This window comes from Pyrus communis, chromosome 10 (assembly GCF_963583255.1).
Source record: "Pyrus communis chromosome 10, drPyrComm1.1, whole genome shotgun sequence".
NCBI classification, from domain to species: Eukaryota; Viridiplantae; Streptophyta; class Magnoliopsida; order Rosales; family Rosaceae; genus Pyrus; species Pyrus communis.
This window is the reverse complement of record NC_084812.1, coordinates 7,047,203-7,069,984: the sequence shown is the minus strand read 5'-3', so window position 1 is coordinate 7,069,984 and position 22,782 is coordinate 7,047,203. Positions and strand designations below refer to the sequence as shown.

Sequence of the window (22,782 nt, the reverse complement as noted above, 5' to 3'; positions counted from 1 at the left end):
CGCACCACCTATCATTCTCACAGGTCCTCCATGCTCCCCCAATCCTCCATATCCTCTTCTTCCCCAGCCCCCACAACCTCCCATATTCACAGATACACCCACTGCCTCCCATATTCACGTCCTCCCACCACACCTACCACCTCCCAATTTGGGTGGATTTACAGAAGACGAATTCAGAGGGCAATTTAGGAACAAAAGTCTGATTCTTGGAGGACAACAATTCAAGGAATTCAATTACCGCCTATTGCTAGAGAATCCGACTTCGGGAAATTTCGGAGTGTGATTCCGGAATTCATCTGGATCCCACACGATTTTTTATTCCTCTCACATTAGTAAACACCGGTGTAATTCGTAATCGGAATTCAATTCCATTTCTTGACTTCCATTACTCTTACGTAAACTCGACATAAGTTTTACCATCACTAGCTTCACCTATAAAACAAAGAAGTATATGAAGAGAGAAAGAAAGACAAACTTATGGAGGAAAGGAATCAAGGAAGAAAGAGAGAGAGAAACAAAAGGAAAGGGGATGAAGAAGAGACATACAAAAGAAAATACTAGTGAGATGAGCTAGAGAAAAGAGAGAAAATAGTAAGAGTTATTTTTGTATTCTTATTATTTCACACAATGAAAGAAAGTAATGTTGTTACCTTTAATCACACTTACTAAACCTCGTAAATATTATCTTATTTATTTTATATTTGACAACATATATCCCACCGATTTTGCAAAACGTTATATTCCACAGCACGCATTGCAAGTGCAACGACCATGCCAGTCTCTCTAAACCCCCCGACACCTCGTAGGTGTAGGATAATGTGGGAAGGTATAATTCTTTATATGTTTTAGATGATAGTTAAGTGTTCAAGCTCTCTTTTTAGCCGATTTTTCGGCGTGGATAACTTTTTTTAGGTGGGATTTGAACTGGTTCTTGTGGTTTTGTTTATTTGATATGGTCTGTGAGACGTTGTTTGTTGCTTGGATGAATAGGACCCCGTAAGTTGCTTTCAAAAGAGGAAAAGGCTCTGCTTAATAAGCGAAAATCTGATATAGCTGTTGCTACCTCTGTAAGTGTCCCTTTTTCTTATGATCATTAGTACATGGTTAGGAAATTGTACCTTAGTGAAATTGAACCTTAAATGTTGTACCCCCTATGTAAATTTGCACGGAGACGCATTGTCGTAGTTGTAATTTGATGAACTTGAAGCTGTTAACTGTAAAGTATTTGTAAACTCTTTCAGAGCAAATGGCTACCCCTGCATACTCTTTGCTGCATCGTGAGAATTTTACCTTATGGATGCTTTATTGAAACATAATGCTGATATCAATGTCGTGGATAAGGTATGTAAATGGCCGCCTTTTACATTAGAATGTTAAATGCAGAATATTGTTCTTGGCTTTTCGATACTGATTTGAGATTTGGTTCATTTCTTCTCCGGGATGGTTGGAGCGCTTTTCACAAAGCAATTCTTGGTAAAAACCAGGCCATCACGAACCATCTTTTGAGAGAATCAGCTAATCCATTTGTTCGTGATAAAATTCACCTAGTGTATCGCTGTATCCAGTTTGGTATTGGTGTGAAGATTATTGTTCCAATTAAATGTTTATGGTGAAAACCAGGATGGCGCCACCTTGTTGCATTATGCCGTCGGAACAGCTTCCAGGCAAGCAATCAAAATTCTTCTGTTATATAGTGTTGATATAAACCTCCAGGACAACATACGATTTTAATTTCCCCTCACACTTTATTATGCAACTTCAATCAATAATAATTCAGAAAAGTAAACTTGAAAAAAAAAAAAAAAATTTACTTTCTCTATAGGATGGTTGGACGTGGTTACACCTAGCTGTTCAAGGCCGAAGAACAGATGTTGTGAGGCTTTTGCTGATTAAAGGAGCGGATAAGACATTGAAGAACAAGGTAAACATAGTATTTCTGGATTCTGCACATGCTTGAACTGTCTTCCTTGATTTCTCTTCTTACATAACGATGTTCAAGTTGAAGCAACTTATTGACTTTCCAGTACATGCTTCTCATCTCCTTGATGTGGAACCGTAAGATCTTCGTATGTTACGATAATTGATTGCAAGTCGTTTGCTTTCTTGCAGGATGGTTTAACCCCTCTTGACCTTTGCCTCTACACTGGTCAAGACACGAGGACTTACGAGCTAATTAAGCTGTTGAAGCTTCTTCCGAAGCCGCATTAACGGGTTGATACTCTAACCGCGTATCCGCCTCATCGGTGCCTCAGCTGGCCAAATGATAATGGCAAACCATGGTTTGATCTGCCATAACTTTTACATCAAAGTTTCAGCAGCAGCAGTCCAATTTGCGAGCCGATACTGTTACAACTTCAAAAATGCCAACCGGAATATCGAAAGAACATTTGAATCTCAAAGTCACTTACTTTGTAATTGTATGTAATTACTGTTGGAGTTTTAAACACTGCATGCATAGAATCACATATACACGATGACATGCATACGTAAATACAATGAATGACTTACCTGGAGAAGTGCTCGACATCAGTACAAGGGATATCGGAAGTCTTCTACACTCAGCAGCTATATCCAGCTAAAATAGGATTTGCTTAGAAAAAAGGATGGCGCTGTGAGTGCAGGGACATCCCAATATATAGCCAACCGATCCTAAGTATTAGGCCTATCAACTAATACCCGGATTGCTACATCGATTAGGGTTATAGTCCTATTCCATTATGAACTCTTGTCAAAACATGATAAGGTTATCTGATTAACTTGCATGTTTGTTAGGACTCTCAATCCCAGCCAATTAAGTCCGAAATCTCCTCAACTTGATAACTTAAACTAAGGTACAAGATTGATGAGAACTAGAAGTCATTCTCCTTGACACTCACATCTTACATTCTCCCACTTGAGTGTCCAAGAAGAATGATATTACATGGCTAAGATTGAGGTGATCACAAGTCCCCAAAAGCTGCAATTACACCTTTAACAACCTGTCACTTATGGCTTCGAGTATAGAAACATAAACGCAGTATGTAATTTCTTCTACATGTGCGCGTTATGATTACCAATACCTATACCATAAGCACTGTGTTGTTTGACAAAATTCGAAGTTTTCAGGTTGATAATCAGAATTCAACTCCTGAACTGAGCCTCATACAAAAAGTATGGCTCATATCATTATTATAACGTAACATGAGAATCAAAACATTATGGAAGCATCCAGTTTAAACGGAAAGGAAACATACACATAACACAGTGGGTTTACTACTCCCACTCATTAACAGAATCAAAATCCTCTCGCATTCCCATGTTGTGAACATGTTTCTTGAACACTCCCACTGGTAAGCCTTTAGTCATTGGATCAGCTACCATAAGATCCGTTCCAATATGTACTATGTTGATCAGCCCTTTTCTGACTTCATCCCTTACGCGCAAGTACTTGATATCCATTAACCTGCATGCAATGGACCTCTTGTTGTTTTTAGAGAAGAAAACTGCAGCCTTGTTATCACAGTGAATAGTTATCGATTTTTCAACTGAATCTACCACCTTCAGTCCCATAATGAGATTTTTCAACCAGATTGCTTGTTTGGTGGCATTGTAGCAACCAATAAACTCAGCCTCCATGGTTGAAGAGGCAATCACCTTTTGCTTGGAGCTTTTCCACAAAATTGCACCATCAGCAAGGAGAAAAACATATCCACTCGTAGACTTTCTATCATCAATGCAGCCCGCCAGGTCAGAGTCTGAATAAGCCACCATTTCCAACTTCTCAACCTCCTGGTACACCAGTGCAAGGTTCCTTGTTCTTTTTAAGTACCTTAGTACTTTCTTTGCTGCAGTCCAGTGAGAAGTACCAGGGTTAGACTGGAAACGACCTAGAACACTGACTGCAAACCCTAGATCGGGCCTTGTGCATACTTGAGCATACATGATGCTACCAACAAGTGATGCGTAAGGTTTGTCGTTCATTCCATTCTTCTCGAGATCATTCTTAGGGCATTGATCCAGACTAAGCTTATCACCCTTTGCTATGGGAAGCTCGCCACCTGCGCACTTTTCCATGTTAAACCTCTTCATGATTCTGTCAATATAAGATTTTTGAGACAGCCTCAGCATCCTTTTAGATCTGTCTCTCTCAATTTCAATGCCAAGGACGAAATGCGCCTCACCAAGATCTTTCATTTCAAAGCTCTTGGTTAACATGGTCTTAGTTGTGTGCAAAAGACTCAAATCTGAGCTTGCTAAGAGAATATCATCAACATACAAGACCAAAAATATGAATTTCGTGCCACTGACCTTGAGATATATGCAATCATCAATCTTGTTTTCTTCAAAACCAAAAGCAGAAACCACTTGATCGAATTTGATGTACCACTGTCTAGATGATTGCTTTAAACCATAGATTGATTTGTTGAGTTTGCAAACCATAGTCTCTCTCCCTTTCTCCTCAAAACCTGGTGGTTGAGCCATCAGGATTTCTTCATCTAAAACACCATTGAGAAAAGCCGACTTTACATCCATTTGATGTAATTCCAAGTTGAAATGGGCTGTTAATGCCATGATCACCCTCAAGGAATCTTTGGATGATACTGGTGAGAAGGTTTCATTATAATCGATTCCTTCCCTTTGTGTGAAACCCTTAGCTACGAGTCTAGCTTTATGTCTTTCAACCTTTCCCCTTGCATTTCTTTTGGTTTTGAACACCCATTTACAACCAATGGGCTTAGCATTGCCTGAAAACGGCACCAAAGTCCAAACCTGGTTTTTCTCCATAGCTGCAAGTTCTTCAACCATAGCTGCATGCCATAGGTCTGCTTGTGAGCTATTGATGGCTTGGTTAAAAGTTAAAGGGTCATCATCATCTCCTATGTCATATTCTGTCTCTTGTAAATACACGAAATCAGGTCGAATCACCGGTTTTCTTTGCCTGTTTGAATGCCTAAGAGGCAATTGCACTTGTTGCAATGGTGAAGCTACTGCCTCAGAAATTTGGCTTTCGGGGACTTGAGGTTCAGGACCATAAGCATGCACAGTTTCTGAAAAGGACATAGTATTCACGGATGAAGAAGTTGGTAAAACAATTGGGAGAGTGATCAAGTTTGCTTGAGTGCCAAGTAACGATGCATCAGATGGTGTAGAGAGTTGACCATCCTCATTTTCAATTTCTACGAATTCAGAAGTGCTGTGATGTACTGTCTCTTCTTCCAAGTCTTCAATAAACTTGGCATTGTTTGTCTCCTGGATTCTAGTGTGAGAATCAGGACAGTAGAACTTAAAACCCTTGGACTTGTCTGCATACCCAATAAACCTGCAAGTAACAGTTCTTGGGTCCAACTTTCTTTCGTGAGGGTTATAAAAACGTGCTTCAGCTCTACAACCCCATACATGGAAATGATTAAAGCTTGGCTTCCTTCCTGTCCAAGCGTCAAAAGGTATAGCTTTGACAGACTTACTTGGAACCCTATTGAGTGTGTAATTGGCTGTTCTAAGTGCTTCTCCCCACAGGAAAATGGGAAGTGTAGACCTTGAAAACATGGATCGAATCATGTCCTTGAGGGTTCTGTTCTTCCTTTCTGCCACTCCATTTTGATGTGGAGTCCCTGGAGTGGTGTACTGAGCAATGATCCTCGAGCTTTCAAGATAATATGCAAAAGCTCCCTTGTGTTGTCCAGTTTCTGTGAACCTGCCAAAATACTCACCACCCCTATCCGATCTCACTATTTTTATATTTTTCTCTAGTTGGTTTTCTACCTCAGTTTTATATGTTTTAAAACAATCAAGAACAGAAGATTTTTCAGATATTAGATAGACATAACAATATCTAGAGAAGTCGTTAATGAATGTAACAAAATAGGAGTTCCCACAGATTGTTTTATTTGGAAAAGGGCCACACACATCTGTATGAATTATTTCTAAGAGCTGGTTGCTTCTTGTGGATCCTAGTTTCATGGTGTTGGTCATTTTACCTTTAAAACAATCAATGCAGTTTGGCAGACTTAGAAAATAGAGATTTGGAATGAGATTTTGTTTAGTTAAAACTATAAGTCTCTCTTTGGATATATGTCCGAGCCTTTTGTGCCAAAGTATAGGAGAGTTTTCAGTTGAAGAGAATCTTTTGGAACCAATGTGACAAACTGTGAAACATTCATGTAAATATTCACACTGCAGTTGCCACATATCACTGCGAAGTAAAGCATAACCAAGCAAGGTGTCTAATTTATTCGAATGAAAAAGTTTTACACTCTCATTGTCTCCAATAAAAGTATAACCTGATTTAACTAACTTAGAAGCTGAAATCAAATTCCTTCTCATAGAAGGTACATAGAGTACTGGACTTAGAAACAAAACAAAACCAGAAGAAAGCTTTAAAGAGACACTGCCAACAGACTCGACTGCAACCTTGCTCCCATTCCCAACAAAAACATTGTAAACTTCATTTTTTTCTCTCCTTTAGGTTTGTGAATCCCTGCAAAGTATTTGTAATATGAATTGAGCAACCAGTATCAAACCACCAGCTAAAAGGAGGAACATAAATCAAATTTGACTCGAAACAAACATAAACATTGATTTCATTACCTTTCTTAACAAGCCAATTTTTAAAACCAGTGCAATTTTTCCTTAGATGACCAACTTATTTGCAGAACTTATTTGCAGAAATAACAATGCTTTGGTTCTTCAGAATTAGCTTTAAACTTTTGAGATCGATTAAGGGGGTTAGCATTTTTAAAAGAAGAAAAATGTAACATTTTCTTCTGCTTACCAGCAGGCATAGATAACTGATCAACTGCAACACGTTTTCCCTTTGCAGTAGTGTGAACAAGATTCACAGTCTCCACCTTGTCAGTTGATAATCTCAACTCATCTTGAGCACACATGGAAATCAGATCGTCAATGTCCCAGGTTGCTTTTTGAGTATTATATGACACTTTCAGCTGACCATATTGCACAGGTAGTGAATTCAACGCCATATGCACTAGAAACTGATATGTAATTGGATGCTCAAGTTCCTTCAGCTTTTGTGCAATGTCTGACATCTTTAGTATGTGTTCTCTCACGTTACCAACACCATCAAACTTCATGGATGTCAGTTTTGTGAGAAAATTCCCCGTTTCAGCTTTCTCGGACTCCTTAAATTTGTTTCCCACTGCATCAAAAAATTGTTTTGCACTATCACTCTTTGGTATGCCACCTTTCACACTGCTTGTCATGGCCCTCCTCATAATCATAAGAGCCATTCTGTTTGCCTTCTCCCATTGAGCAAACTTTAGTTTTTCATCTACTGTACTTGTAGCTGTTATTGCTGCAGGTTTGTCTTCCCTTAATGCCAAATCGAAATCCATCATACCAAGAGTTATCTCCATGTCATCCTTCCATCTTTTGTAGTTGGATCCAGTTAGCGTTTCAATATTGGAGAAGTTAAGAGAAGTCATAGCTGGAGAAGTAACATAGGCTTTAGTATTTGTTCTCATAAGTTCTTCATTAAAAGTTCACGATATGAACAATTAATGGCATCAAAACATATAATACCAGTCGCATCTTTGGATCGCAAGACTGATTATATTAGATTTTGCATAACCAAAATACAAAATTCTCTTTAGTGATACAATTTTAACACTTTTGAGCAGATAAAATTGCATCAATTTTAATTTTGTATCTCACTTATACACCAATTAAACATGATTGAATATTAGAATTCTTTGGAATTATCTTAAAACATATTCATCATCAGTTTAATCGTTCTGTTCAATTTTGAACTGATAATTTGAATCATGATACAAACACTTTTGAGTTGAAATTGGTCATGATCCAAAATTCGACTGTCATATCATGTATTGACAGTAGTTTGATTCTTCGAAATCTGAGGGCACAGCTTGTGCTCCTGGAGAAGAATTTGCAAAACATGTACACATATATATATATATATATATATATAATTCTAAACGTGATGTCTGTTATATAATAGTTGATAACTGTATTGGCTTTATGTGCGGAAGTCTTATGTCAGGATCGTGCAATTAATCATTGTTTGCTCGTGCTTGAAAGGATTCTAAACACGACAGTGTGTGCTCTGATACCACATGTTGGAGTTTTAAACACTGCATGCATAGAATCACATATACACGATGACATGCATACGTAAATACAATGAATGACTTACCTGGAGAAGTGCTCGACATCAGTACAAGGGATATCGGAAGTCTTCTACACTCAGCAGCTATATCCAGCTAAAATAGGATTTGCTTAGAAAAAAGGATGGCGCTGTGAGTGCAGGGACATCCCAATATATAGCCAACCGATCCTAAGTATTAGGCCTATCAACTAATACCCGGATTGCTACATCGATTAGGGTTATAGTCCTATTCCATTATGAACTCTTGTCAAAACATGATAAGGTTATCTGATTAACTTGCATGTTTGTTAGGACTCTCAATCCCAGCCAATTAAGTCTGAAATCTCCTCAACTTGATAACTTAAACTAAGGTACAAGATTGATGAGAACTAGAAGTCATTCTCCTTGACACTCACATCTTACAATTACGAGCTAATCAATCATGTCACGTTATATTGACCTGTCATTGCTGTGCTGAATATTTATTAAACTTTGTTAAGGCTCAAAATTTGTAGGTTACCAATTAGAACAATTAACTCTTGATGGGTTCAAGTTTAAAGCTGTGAAATAATGGACTCAAGATTAAGTTGTTCATCGTTCAAAACGGGGCTACATTCACTATGGTGCTCGGGATATATTAATTTAATGATTACAAGAAGCGCTTAGTCATAATCTAGATTCTTTTCCCTCACAATCGTTTGGTCCCATATAAGAAGCACTTCCCCCCTTAAATAGGCCCTTAGCGAGTCCAAAAGGTTTTGGGTTCATTTTATTTTGGCATTAAATAAGCTACCTATGTAGGTTGCGTGCTAGCTATTCTTTCGTATATTAGTTGACATGTTGCGGTGAGGTGATGGTAACTTAGTTGGGATTACATGTGTTTCTGCCCAAAATGTGTACCGAACACAAGCTCAGCCTTGACTAGTCACCGATGTTCCTTCCTAGCAATGGTTTGGCAACCTTTACGTCTCATCCAAGGCTTCTGTCTTCGTTGATGACCGACATATATGCTATCTGAGTAGGCCTGTTCTTAAAGCCTTGTACCATAAAACTGTCAATTTACTCACATGCCTGTGTCTGTCAAAAAATACTTTATACTACTTAGTCCATTCAGATTGGTGAGTGATCGGCCATAGCGCTCAGAAATGCTCCTTTCTAATTTCATTGGGCCTTGGACTTCTTCACCTTTATTCGACCTTGACCTTTCTTGGACATTTGTCGGGCATTTTTTCGGCCTGTACTATTGTGGGGGTCAAAAAAAAGGACCCTTCATGCATTAACAAATGTCATGTTATGTCGACATGTCGAGAGGTAACATTGTCAGACACATATATTTGTTCAAGCACTGAGTCAAAACCGACGAAGCCACCACCGGCCCACGGAAAACGATCGAGTTGAGTTAATTTATTCGGGGAGACATGTCTCTAAGAGGGAGGATTAGAACAAAATTATAAAATAATTAATCATTAATTAAACTCGTTGATCACATTGATTAGAAAAAGATTTAAAAAGGCAGCCGCGAATGAAAGAGGAAAGCGCCTAGTTGAAACCGAAGCTAAGCTCAACTTTCTCTCTCCTCTCTCTCTCCTACCTTTCTCTATCTTGATATTTTTGTTTGGTAGTACAATGCTCGGAGCCGGAGCTCAATGCCGCGGCCCGGATCGCTTAGCTGCCATCCGTCCGATTCCAAACACTTCTTCTTCTTCCTCCTCCTCTTCGCGCCACTTGGTCTGCACGGTTCGGTTAGGGTTTATCAGATCACCAAAACGGTGCAATTCGCTCAAATCGCTCCGCATTGCCTGCTGCAACTCTTCCTCTCCCTCCAGATCCAGCAAAGCCGACGATCATCACGATTTCGACTACATCCAAGCTTCCCTCCTCCTCTCAGGTCCCATCTCTCTCTCTCTCTCTCTCTCTCTCTCATCGCATGCATATACATATTTATATGAATATACGGATACGGACATTTCTATGCATTCGTGATTATCGAATTGATTTTGATTTGATTTTGTTGAAATTCTTACTACTTCGTCCGAAAGATGAAGTCTTTGTTACCTAAATTCTGCAATTTTGTCCTAAAGTGGAGTAATTTGATGCTAATTGAGTGTGATTAGGTTTTTGAAATTGTTTATTCGTGTTTAATTACTGCAGAAACTATATCTCACTACCGTATGCAAAGGCGAGGTTTTCAAGAAGAGACGAAATGGCAGTCATCTGGTAAAATGCGTCCCTTTTCCGTCCGAGCCAGCCGACAACATAATTTTTTCGATACATTAGGCCGAAACTTTGTCCAGCGTTTCCAAAGTCCGACGATTTTTCTCAAGATTTCTTGTGATGGAGACTTTTTGCTTCCAATTGTTGTAGGTATATGAAGCTATGCGTGTCATATGAATGAATGTGAATGTAATTTGGACTACACATCCTCGGTCATTAAATTTCGTTATCTGGTTTTTGTTTTCAGGCAAATTCGCGATCGAAAATCTCATAGACGGCCAATGGGGAGATGAGAATGGGGTAACTGCATGAACTTTGTAATTCATTTGGTTGCATTGATGCCTTCTTGTGTAAAGTGTGTATTGATCCCAAAATCGGTCTTGCTGCAGGACTCCCCGGATCAATTTCACTTTATGAGAAATCTCGTTGACAAACTCGGCTATCAAGTATGGAGCTAATTTTTTTCCATGCATTAAGCTTATTTTTTGAAGGGCCAAAGATAATGCTTTTGTCGTTTGTCCTTTTCTTGCTTTAGTACTCAATAGTCTCACTTATGTTTACTGCTTGTTCATAAGAAATCTGATGATACCAATAGATTTTAGAAGTGAGTGTTGAGAAAGGGCTGCAAGTATGTAATTTGTCTGACTTAAAAGGACATCCATAGTCTTCAGATCCCTAATGGGTAGTGTTGCATTTTAATTGTACTAAACTAAATTTCCAAGTTCAAGGTGGCATGTAAAACCATTCAGATCATTGTCTTATTTATGTCAATTCTTCAATTCCAGGTGAATATGGTGAGAATTACGGAAAGAGTGCGGAATAATTACTTTGCTAGATTGTACTTTAGCAAGGTGGTAAAAGTTAAAACCCTGATGAGTTATGTCCTAATCTTTTAAAGAAAGTGAAGCAAGCTTATAACATTGAGGTTCCTGTTATGCAGCCAGGGGAAAATGGTTTTCTTAGTGTTGATGCACGCCCATCAGACGCCATAAATTTCGCACATAGATGCAAGGTATCTATCTCTTGTCTTCCTCAACACAAATGCTCATACTTTGTCAGTAAATATTCCTGCTTCTTCATGTGCAAGAAGAAACCTTCTGTTTAAGCATGATCGTGTCGTTGAAATTGATGTTAAGTTCGAGTGACACTTGCCATGTGCAGGCACCCATATATGTAAACAAACAGATTGTCTTAACAGATGCAGTGAGGATCAGTTATGGGATGGGCGGAGGGCGCGTGACAAAGTCTTGTTATGATGTATCTCTTGACAGGTACTTCCAACTGAATTGTATTTTGGGGGCCTCTATTTTGCTTCGTCATTCTTTTGTGTATGTCTGATCATATGTTACATTCTTTTCAGTGCTATAGAGGGCCCAGATTCTTTAATTCAAGAACTTGGTTTGGTCAAGAATATCAATCTAGCTATCAAAGAGGAAAGATATAAAGATGCAGGTATTTTATCGGGACTTCAACTCACTGCTTTTCTAACATATACAATTACTAAGTCACGTTACGATTTCCCATTGTTTTTTATTTCAACAACTTGCTTTGGATTGCTTGATTCATGTTTATATGGTTATTAGATAATTTGTAAATTAACGGCTTGTTCCTGCAGCCATATGGAGAGACGAACTATTCAAGCTTCGCAAGTCAATTCAAGGGCCTTGATCTCTATATAAGGTTATTCCGCTCTAATGAGTCGTTTCTTCGACAAATATGCCTTCTAGGCCTCTGGCATAGCTTTTCATTGTGAAGATTATGGTGCAAGGAAGACCTTTACGAGTTATTGGATGACGAGGGAACTTCTATAATATTTAATGTACAGCCGCCTTAGAAAATTTCCCAAAATATGTAAATATTAATCGTGTATCGAGTTCCCTAAAGACGGTCAGTAAATCTTACCAAAGTGTCTGTAAATCTACTGTCAATAACTTTTGGAGATGCATATCCATAACTCTACTGTCTGTAAATCTTACCAAACTGTTGTATGAAAAGAAGGATCAATAGTGTTTGCCCAAATTTTTTTGAATTGAATCGAAAGAATCTTCTTTCAAAAGATATTGGATGTTTCTACTGAAATTTACGTTCTTGCGACTCTAAAGCTTGACAACGATAGCTGTTCTTTTGTGTTCCAACTGAAAGTTGCTCGTAATTTGAATCATAACGCTTGAATTTGGATTCATACTATATTTGTTTATCTCATTATTTTTCGCCAAATTACAGAAAGACGTGTGACGTGAATGTAAATTACATGTCACATGTACTCCAGTAGCTACATTCTTCACCAGTATGAACATGTGCACTTTGCAGACGAGAACCAAAAGATGAACTGCAATGGAAGCCAGCAACGAGAGTTGCGGCATGCATTCTTTGAACGATAAAAAACGGGGAAGGTACTGCTGAACTTATTACATTTCCGCTACAAGACTTCGCTCCTGCCGTCTGCAAATGGAAGGAATCCGAGGATTCTGCCATCGAATCTGTGTAGACATCTTCTCCCCGTCTCCCCACAGAGCGTAGGCTTCTTCTCCATGCGCAGCATCGTCACCAACATCGAGGTCCTCTTCCTTCATTCGAAGATCAACAATGCGGCTGATCAAAATACATATCAAACTCGTGACAACGGCGTTCCATACGATGATGAAAAGTGCTCCACCGATCTGGTAGCCCATTTGTTTGAGGCCAACTTTGGTTTTCCCATCATGGATGCAGTACATTAAACCAGGACCGTATGTATTGTCCGGGTACATCATTCGGAGAAGGTTGGGTCGGGCAAAGAAGCCCGAGAGGAGTCCCCCCAAGAGGCCGGCTACTGCGTGCGTATGGAAGGCCCCCAAAGTGTCGTCGACGCTTTGGAAGAAGGCTGACCTTCTGTGCAATATCATCATGGTGTACCAAGGTATTGAGCCAGACATTACTCCCATTATTAATGCTGCCCATGGCTCCACAATCCCTGCTCGATCATATACATATTATTGGTGGAATGCTGCAAAATTGCTTGTTTTACTTTCTTAAATAAATCAAAACCCAGTTCATAAACATTCCTAACCATCATGTTCTTGTTTTTATGACACCAATGTTTAGTTGTTTAAGTTATGTTTTTTGTTAGATATATGACGTCTTATGTTGTAAGATTGTTTGACGCTCGACTTTAAAACAAGAATCCACTTGATCAACGAGAGGACGTTTTCATTGGTTTGGTCAATTGAGCAAGGAGTAGATTACCTGCACCAGGGGTGATGCAGACGAGGCCGGTGATCATCCCCTGGACCGCACCGATCACAGAGCTTTTCCGGTAGACCAGCATGTCAAGGGAAACCCACACCAGAAGGCTGGTGGCAGTGCAGATATGAGTGTTCAAAATGGCCAAAGATGCAATCACGTTTGCTGCAAATGGAGATCCTCCGTTGAATCCTGTCCATCCAAGCCACAAAAACCCTGCACCTCCCAACATGTGAATTATGTTGTTTGGTGGAAAATGTTGCCTGTCATGCGCTTGCCTTGGTCCTACCTACATGATCATCTCCATATCACTCCATCATGCCAGGAAAATCTAACACGAAGAACATACGAAAGAAAGAAGTGAAATATGCACAAATACAATTGGTTATACATGCTCTTTGAGAGAAGGGATCCCTATTTAAAAAAAAAAAAAAAAAAAAAAAAAAAAAAAAAACAAAGATTAGTGGTGGGGCTCACTTACATCGAAGTTCATCTATCAAAATCATGTAGTTTTCAAGTTGCACCCAGAGCCAGCCCTGAGGGTGTGCAACAGGTGCCGCCGCACAGGGCCCCGATTCAGAAGGGCCTCCACATTTTCATTACATGTATGCAGATGCATATAAAATAGACTAGATGCAACAAACAATCTTATATGTGGTTCTAGCGCTAGCAGTTTACTCTTTTTTACTTATAGCCCATGTGCTGGGTTCGAATCCTTGTGATATTGTTTTGCTATTTTAAGTTTTTGCAAATTTGTAAACTTAAAAAGGTGATAACAAAAACGCATCCAATGTATATCGAAGGTAAGGAAAAACACCTGGCCAATCAAACAACTTATTTTTGTTGCAGTAACTTGTAATATTTTAGTTTTATAGATGAAAAATTTGAAAAAATAATAATAAAAAAAATATAACATTAAAAAAAATGAAGAGCCTCCATCTAAGTTTTGCCCAGGGCCCCTAAATATTCAGGGCCAGCCCTGCACCTCATAGATCATCTTAGCAAAATATTAACCAAATCAGAAATATTTGAGGCATCTAATTAAGTCCAAAGAAATTAACAAATGTTATATTCTAAGAAATATTGAAATTTCATCGTGAGAAATAAATAGGCAAATTGTTTCGGATTGAATTGATTTTTTGCAAAGATTTTCTATGAATCGAGACTTAGAAAATAGACATTTAGATCGCTGAATTTTGATGTAAAATGGGTCCCACAACTAATTTTCATTTAAAAAAAAAAAAGAGAATCTCTTCCCTTAAAGAATCTAACTGATTATAACCATTTAATAAAAAAGAGAACTGAAGGCACATCAAACAAACAATATAGATGCACCAAACTATGGTTTATTATTTACGGCTTACTGTCTATTTCGTGTTTCTTGGTCTACTCGATAAAATTTGCAAGCTACTTCGTTTGTGCATAATAAGCATAACTAATGATAACATATGGCATATTAAGCATGGAGTTGGGTGTCAAGATCAATTACCCAATAAGCAGCAGTGAAACCAGCCACACCAGAAGAAAGATGGATCACAAAGCCACCAGCATAATCAATGATGTGCTTTTCAAGAAACCCTCCCCCCCAAATGCTAAAGGCACCCACGGTGTAAGACAAGGTGAGCCACATTGGCACAAACAGCATCCAGGCATAGAAGTTCATCCTCCCAAGGAGGGAACCACCAAGCAAAATCACAGTAATGGCGGCGAAAACAAATTGGTAGTACACATAGTCAGCCATCGGAATATAACGCCTGGCGTATTCCTGCAAGATAAACCTTCGGCTCAGGGCAAAACCGGGCTTTCCCAAAATTGAGCAAAATTTTGTACCAAATGACATGTTGTGGGCCCACATGACCCAACATACTAGGACCGCGGCAAAAGCGTATAGGGCCATGAACGCTGAGTTCACGGCCCATTTCTTCTTCACCATGCTCCCGTAGAGTATCACAAGGCCAGGCACACTTTGCATGCCTACCATGGTGGTTGCTATTAGCTGCCACCCATTGTCTCCTTTGTTCATCCATTCCGGCGACGCTTGGTCCGGATAGAGATTAACTGGGCCGTTAAGAAGCGCATAACCGTCGGTGTTGTTCATCGAAAAGAGAAGAAGAGAGGATAGAGAGTTTGTTGAAATTTTGGAATAACTTACCAGGAAGGGAAATATATAATAAAGTTTTGAGCTTTGGAGTTTTGCTTAATGTTGTTGTACTTTGTAACAATCTACAAGTTTGGATTTTTGTGTACAAAGAATATACACAACATTCATTACTGGCTGATGTTACAGATTCAATTTGAAATTCTTAGAGCAGTAAGGAGGTGGTACCATAATTTGGGTGCAATTAGATTCAATTAACCCAATTGGGTGATAGTTCATGTTTGTTCTTTGCGATTTAACTTGTGGACGAAATTGAAAAAAATGAGACATTGATTGGATAGCTGCAAGCGCCTTTTTGAGTTCTGCGAAGGAAAAAGATTTTCTTCGTATCTCTTCCTTCTAATCCATTAAATTAGGGGGTTCATACCGTTGAAATTTGATCTAACGATTGAAGTTATTATAATTTTTAAAGTGAACTCTTGTTTGCAGCCGTTGGATCAAATTTCAATACTACAGATCCCCTGATTTGATGAATTAAGAGAAAAGGATTTTTGTTGGGTTGGTAAAAGTGTTGCAATAATAATCACTCGATTTTCGTTCTCAAAGTAGAACATGAATTTTATTATTTTTATTTTTTGAAACTTTAATGAAAAACTTTCAGTACTGTTCACTTTAACGAAAGACTACATTTAAACTAAAAAGTCAATCCTGATACTATTCAATTTACCCTTTATTTTTTCATTTTCGTTAGAACTTAAAGTTTTCAAGCCCTTTTCATTAGTTTTTTTTTTTTTTTTTTTGAAACTTTAATGAAAAACTTTCAATACTGTTCACTTTAACGAAAGACTACATTTAAACTAAAAAGTCAATCCTGATACTATTCAATTTACCCTTTATTTTGTCATTTTCATTAGAACTTAAAGTTTTCAAGCCATTTTCATTAGTTTTTTTTTTTTTTTTTTTTTTTCCCCGAATCTTTTGTATTTGGACCGTGTGGATCAAATAATTTCAACCGTTTATGTAAAATCATGCTGTTGAGATCACTTTTCATTTTCAACTTTCTCACTCTCTCCTTCTCAACATATTTACCTTCTTCGATGGGGATCGACGAAGCAAAACCGTTGAGAAAGAAAAGAAGAAGAAAATGGGAGGGGTTAAAGGTCGGAGAAATATGCATTGGAAATTGAGGTGGAAGGGGGAGGAGAAGGTGAATGACGGTAGGGAGGTCCGTAGGTTCCAGATGGAAAGGGATACAGAGAGGATGTATTCCATATTAAAAGGGTTGGCTCTCAAGATACTTATTTGGATTTAATGGTTGACCAAGTTGTAAAGTATGTTCGTCCAATCGAGATTTACTTCCCTCTGCTTTACTATACATGAACTTTGAAGTTCCTTAAGAATGTGGAGTAGTCAGTTACTTAAGTTCGATATCCAATCAATTCTAAAAAAAAGCCAGTTCTTAAGGCGTTTGTCTTGGATTAACAGTTGGACAAGTTACAAAACTGGTTTGTGCGACCAAGGTTTTGACTCTTTCTTCTTTAGTGTGCTCAATTTTTGAGGCTACTTGAGGGTGCCGAGTAGGTGGCCACCTAATTTTGGTACCCAATCAACTCTAAAAGGGCAAGCTCTCAAGGCATTTGTTTTGATGTATCGGTGAATAAGTTGTAAAGCCAGTTCAAGCGATCATGGTTTTGCCTCTTTCCTCTTTAATGTACACAAATTTTGAGGGTTTTCAAGGCTGTGGAATCGACACTCATCCAAGTTCGATTCCTAATCAACTCTATATGGGTCGGCCCTCAAGACATTTGTCTTGGTTTAACTGTTATAAAAATTATAAAATCGATTCGTGTGATCAAAATCGTGTTTTGTTTTCTCATTTGTACATAAACCTCCAAATTTTTTGATACTATCTTGTTTCCACAGTCCACATTAGCTAGAGTTCCATCAAATAACTCCAAGAAGTAGAATAATGAACAATTAAAAAGACATCCTTTATATGATTAATTAATGCGATTATTTTGTGTTTTGGGTGCAAATTTATATGATTAATTAAAGTGAATATTTTGTCTCTGCATTTGAATATTCATTTTTGTTTCATCTTTTATCTCGTTCTGGTTGATTCATTAGCTGGAGCGTAGAAAGCCATGGCCCATGGTATATTCTTCTTGGACTTACCTTGACAAAAGATTCTTACGGCCACACAACAAGGTTCATTGTTTGTGTATTGAAAACCAAGTGATGCTAATTAGATAGGTTAGGAGTTAAAGATAGGTCAAGTGAACAAGGTTGGGGTTAATTTCATTTTAAAACTAATTGATAATTGAGGAGTACTTCAACTTACTTATAAGTTTTTCATCAATATGAGATTCATTATCAACACGACTGCTCATGCAGGGACAGAGTTAGAAATTTCTTTTAGTGGGGGCAACCCTGAAAATCAATTAAGAAAACCTTATTATAGTGTAGCTTATAACTAATATGAAAATATGGATGATTTCAAATGATAATGTATTACAATTCCAATGTTACAAAAAATTCAGTGTAGTAGTGGAAAGTGGCAAAGTGATAAGAAAAATATTAGTACATAATTACGCAAGAGTGAGATTGAATGATAAAACAAAAGCACTTTTGCTTATATAATATTTGATATGGAGTATACACAATATGAAAGTATGCTAGATACTAGGTACATATATTTTCTTCAAAAATAACGTGTGTATTAGATAATTGTAGTCTGCGACTTAACAAACGAATCACTTGAGTGGGGGCAATATGCCCCTAGTGAGCCTTCATTGGCTCCGTCCTTGTGCTCATGTGTGACGAGTTTTCAAGTTAACACGTGGACAACATGGGGATGGCGTAAAATAAGTGTGGTTGTTAGGCATCACACGAGAGACAACTTGCTTTGATACTATGAAAAAAATTGAGGTTTCACCATAAAAGCAATTGTAAATTTGAGGAGTAACGCAATTTACGTATAAGTTAAATGTCCCTCCTACTTGTTAATGTTAGATTCATTATCAACATCAAGTAAGAGAGAAATTCTTAGGTGTCAAGTCGAACATCTGCCTAAGGATTTACATGAAGGAGGCAGATTCTCTGCCCTCCCACTTTCCGTGCCCTCTGGTTTGTATGGTCATGGTTAAACCACGTTAACATTTTATATTATTATTTCTTTTTGTCTTATTATTTCTATAAAATATATATATATATATATATAATGTTAACGTGACTTAATCGTAACTATATAAAACAAAAGGGCACGAAAAATGAGAAGGCAAAGAATTTGCCTCCTTACATGAAAAGAGGATGTCAAGTGGCGATGTCCTTACCATCAATACAATGTCATGTCGGACAATTAAAACATACAACCTATCATGGGTCTTAAATTCCCTAAGGTATAGGTAAGTCGTTCCCCACGCAACGCACAAAAACATCCCACCCTAGCCCACCACCCTTTGCATTAATCGGCCTATGGCTTAACTACCTCGTAGTTAGGGCGTTCATTAGTCAAGATATTTCATTAATTGGTAATCGGTATTAACCAGTCATTTATTTGTACGTATAACTTATTATGTTTTTATTTGTAAATCTAGTGTAGCAATATTGATGAGAACAATGAGAATTACTATTCCTTCTTGTAACTTAAATTATAGAAAAAAAAAATTAATTTCTCTCAACAAAAAATATGCCAAATTTTGAGATAAAATTAAGAATAATCAAAAGAAGGAAAAAACCTTGCCAACCATGAATTTCATGATCATGAAAAGGGAAGACATCTAGCTTAATGAAATCTACTATTTGATGCAAATGCAAAACTTCCATTGATTTAAACATGAAAATAAAAAAAACTAAAACAATATCAAACAAAAAGAAGAAGAAAAATAGAATTGAAGTTTCATTTATACTTGCCATATTTATGCCAACAAAGTAGCATCACCACACATCTCCTAGCAATATAGAACCTGGACCTTTTCTCTCTTATCATGCTCCAACATCCTTTCCCCACTGCACACCCAGCACCGCCACCTCCGCCGCCACTGCTGCCTCCAGAAGAAGAACAACTTGAAGAACCACCACCCAGACCCCTTCTCTTCACTTGCCTAGATATGCATTGGCCCATAATCTGTCTCCAAATTCTCCACACACAAAAAAAAAAAAAGATTGAAATATGATACAGAAGAATCCCCTTAATCTAATTAACCCCAAACCAAAACAGAGCAAACCCAGCAAAGATTTTCCATACGCTAAGCCAAAAGCTTTATAAATATATGGTACAGAAGAATTTATATAATTTAACCCCAAATAAAAACAGAGTAGACCCAGCAAAGATTTCCCATATATTTGTAAAAATCTATACACCCAGCAGAGTAAAGTTCCAGTTTGCCCACAGCAGCCATACTTATGTAAACCCAGCAAGAAACGCCTCCCTGGTTTTCTTCATGTCAAACACTTGTCTCTTCCTCTCTGACTCTGCAATTTGTCTTCTCTGTATTTATTTCGTGAATATTTTGATAATTTGACGAAGCAAAAGGTTTTTAATTGGTTTATGATATTTCAGTTGTTACGTTAATTTATCATCCGACGGTGGAGATTCAATCGAGACCATTCGTAGCGGTTTTGTCGTCCACGTTTCGTGTTTTGAGTGGTTGACATGTACACTCCATCGATGTTTTAAGCAAAAGAATGTTATATGCTTCTCGAATAATAATATTCTTTTTTTATTTTATTATTATTTTCAGTTGGAAATTAACAATTCCTGGATGATTTTTAATTTTTTGAATTCGAGGATAATTAATAATTATGAGTTGCACCAATTAATTGGTTAATTTGGTTTAATCTATAATACTTTGACCATATTAATGAGTTGGCTTTTGTACGTCTTCCGGCCATTGGAAGGGTGGACAACCTTGACAGAGTTAATTTTTTAAAAACAAAGACAACAAAATTATGGCTGCAATTTGTTTTTTGCTAAAAAATTATTGGGTGGAACAGTCTTTTGCTTGTAAGATAAACGAAAGTGTAAACAATATCACACTTCCAGGCGAGACAGTGGCACATCTTAAACAACAATACCATATTTATCAAAACTTACTAAATTTATATTGTCAAGATGTGTGGTAAGTGACATTACACCCTACTTGAAAAAACAAAATATTGTTACATCAGTTAAGATTTGAAATTCATACGAAACCGCACTCGTAATCTTCGATTTGCTTATATTCCGAAGAGAGTAAACAATGTACATAAAATCATTGGGATTAATTAGATGAATATTTGAGTTTTTCTTGCATTTCTAGATAAATTTTTGAAGAAATAATGATATAAGAGAGAATCAGATGACAATATGGTAGGGTGACTAGGGTCATCTCACCGAGTTCAAATCTAATACATTTTGTGTGTGGCTTATATTATTAATTAATACGAGTTAATAAAGTTAACCGTCTTTAACTTTGTTATAAATTTAACACATATCAATAGATGATACATACCACAAAGAAGCCACACACAAAATGAATATAAAATATTTAATCTCTATCCCACCATGAACCATCGCATAAGAGCTTAATTCGTTCATATATGGTGGTTCAATCAATAAAATACAGTGCTATTAACAATCATATTTGGGATTTCATAATATTTTTTTGGTTAAATATAATGAAATTTATAATAACAATTTTAACAAAACTCGAGTACAGAATCTAGATAAAAAACTTTTGTTTCAAGCAACATATTGTATTCACATTCAATTGTCAAAGACATTTCAATAATCCCCGACAAGGAATTAAAAATGTCAATTAGCAAATAGCTTCAAAGCTATGCATTGTGGCATTGTCAAGGCTTCACAAAACCAAGTGTGAAAGTAGTAACAAACATGAGATCATCACACATCACCTAGCGGTCATCGCGATGAAAGGGAATGGACGTAAAACTATCCACAACCATGCATGGTCATTTTTCAAGTTTATTGCTTCAAACTACTAAAACATTGTCACTAGCAAGTATGTCTGGCATGTTCTTGCACGATCTGCTACCCTGATACGAAATGATATGAAAATAATAGATTTCAGGTTACTCATTAACGTTTCGAGTCGTTATCCGGTCACTGTTTTAGAACCCAATAAGATATCGTTTGTCATATCTAGATATTAAACATGACATATTCTTGCATGACCTGTTAACCCGAAACGAAACGACCCATTAACAAATTAGATCCTTATTAGGTCACCTGTTAAAAATTTGTTAAAATAATGAGTTTGATATGACATCATCTGTTAAGATAACAAATACAACACGATTACGGTATGAATACAACAAACAAGACTCCTTTGTCATAGCAACTAGCAAGCGGGCTAATTAAATTCTAGACATCACCTGTTTGGCGGGATAAGGAGCTACTAGGCTTGCAAAATATAGTAAAATCCTTGTGAGAGTTTGATAAAGTGTGTTAAATTTCTTTCTATCACCATGCATAGTTTAAATCTTGTATGATTTGTCATTCAGTACTACGGTTTGATGGTATTTTTTTTCACTTAAAAATGAGAGGTTTTAGATTCAAATCTCGTGGATGGCGAATTCGATACCAAATTAGATTGCCCATTGTATGATTTAACTGACATTTCCCTTCTCTTAGTGTAAAAATATCAATGTACTCAAAATTCTTGTACGATCTAAAAGATGCACATCAAATAAGATATGATTTATCCAAGAAACCGCCATTGACATTGACATATGTGGAAGAATGAGCACATGAGATTGTCATATGAAAATATTTCTTCGCAAACGAGCTATTGGCTTGGACTCGACCAAATTGATTTTAAGGCCCAGCAATAGCTAACGGTGACGAATAATCGGAGGAAAAAATAAAACTTTCGTGTCACGGTCTAATATTTGGTCATGACCATCACTTTTAGTCATCTTGTCGACGGTTTCATTTCAACGTCTCAACATAGAAAATATCTTTATTTTTTTAGTAATGATTATTGTATTGGAAATAATTCCAAGTGTATCCATACTGTCGTATTCTAACCCACTTGCGCTGATCCTACAAGAAAATTAACAATAGGCTATTGTCAATAGCATTGTTTGTTGTAGGTTAAAAGGAACAAAAACGTTATATCATTATATGTGTCATTAGCCAAAAGCA

At 37.3% G+C, this 22,782-nt stretch overlaps 2 protein-coding genes and 1 pseudogene across 2 annotated transcripts; 2 read left to right on the top strand and 1 right to left on the bottom strand.

The window, feature by feature from the left end:
* The first annotated feature begins 816 nt into the window (after nucleotides 1-816).
* Nucleotides 817-2,376, top strand: LOC137747773 (ankyrin repeat domain-containing protein, chloroplastic-like; annotated as a pseudogene).
* A 7,151-nt stretch (nucleotides 2,377-9,527) lies between these two features.
* LOC137748605 (bifunctional nuclease 2-like) lies at nucleotides 9,528-12,329 on the top strand. The gene is made up of 9 exons (XM_068488773.1): nucleotides 9,528-9,989; nucleotides 10,253-10,465; nucleotides 10,563-10,615; nucleotides 10,705-10,761; nucleotides 11,101-11,166; nucleotides 11,256-11,327; nucleotides 11,477-11,586; nucleotides 11,676-11,767; nucleotides 11,931-12,329. Exons 1-9 carry the CDS (start codon nucleotides 9,728-9,730, stop codon nucleotides 11,981-11,983), a joined length of 978 nt encoding a protein of 325 aa, XP_068344874.1. The 5' UTR covers nucleotides 9,528-9,727; the 3' UTR covers nucleotides 11,984-12,329.
* A 394-nt stretch (nucleotides 12,330-12,723) lies between these two features.
* Nucleotides 12,724-15,635, bottom strand: LOC137747772 (ammonium transporter 2 member 3-like). The gene is made up of 3 exons (XM_068487921.1): nucleotides 15,027-15,635; nucleotides 13,541-13,826; nucleotides 12,724-13,268 (listed from the first exon to the last, which is right to left on the bottom strand). The coding sequence occupies exons 1-3, from the start codon at nucleotides 15,633-15,635 to the stop codon at nucleotides 12,724-12,726; spliced, it is 1,440 nt and encodes a 479-aa protein (XP_068344022.1).
* Nucleotides 15,636-22,782: the final 7,147 nt, after the last annotated feature.

What these genes read in the sequence shown, in the direction of transcription:
- LOC137748605 (XM_068488773.1), top strand. Translation starts at nt 9,728, where the DNA reads ATGCTCGGAGCCGGAGCTCAATGCCGCGGCCCGGATCGCTTAGCTGCC. An exon ending in CTAGATTGTACTTTAGCAAG is followed by an intron (nt 11,167 to 11,255) that starts GTGGTAAAAGTT and finishes CCTGTTATGCAG; the next exon opens with CCAGGGGAAAATGGTTTTCT. An exon ending in ATTTCGCACATAGATGCAAG is followed by an intron (nt 11,328 to 11,476) that starts GTATCTATCTCT and finishes TGCCATGTGCAG; the next exon opens with GCACCCATATATGTAAACAA.
- LOC137747772 (XM_068487921.1), bottom strand. Translation starts at nt 15,635, where the DNA reads ATGAACAACACCGACGGTTATGCGCTTCTTAACGGCCCAGTTAATCTC. An exon ending in GTTTCACTGCTGCTTATTGG is followed by an intron (nt 13,827 to 15,026) that starts GTAATTGATCTT and finishes ATGATCATGTAG; the next exon opens with GTAGGACCAAGGCAAGCGCA. An exon ending in CTGCATCACCCCTGGTGCAG is followed by an intron (nt 13,269 to 13,540) that starts GTAATCTACTCC and finishes ATGATCGAGCAG; the next exon opens with GGATTGTGGAGCCATGGGCA.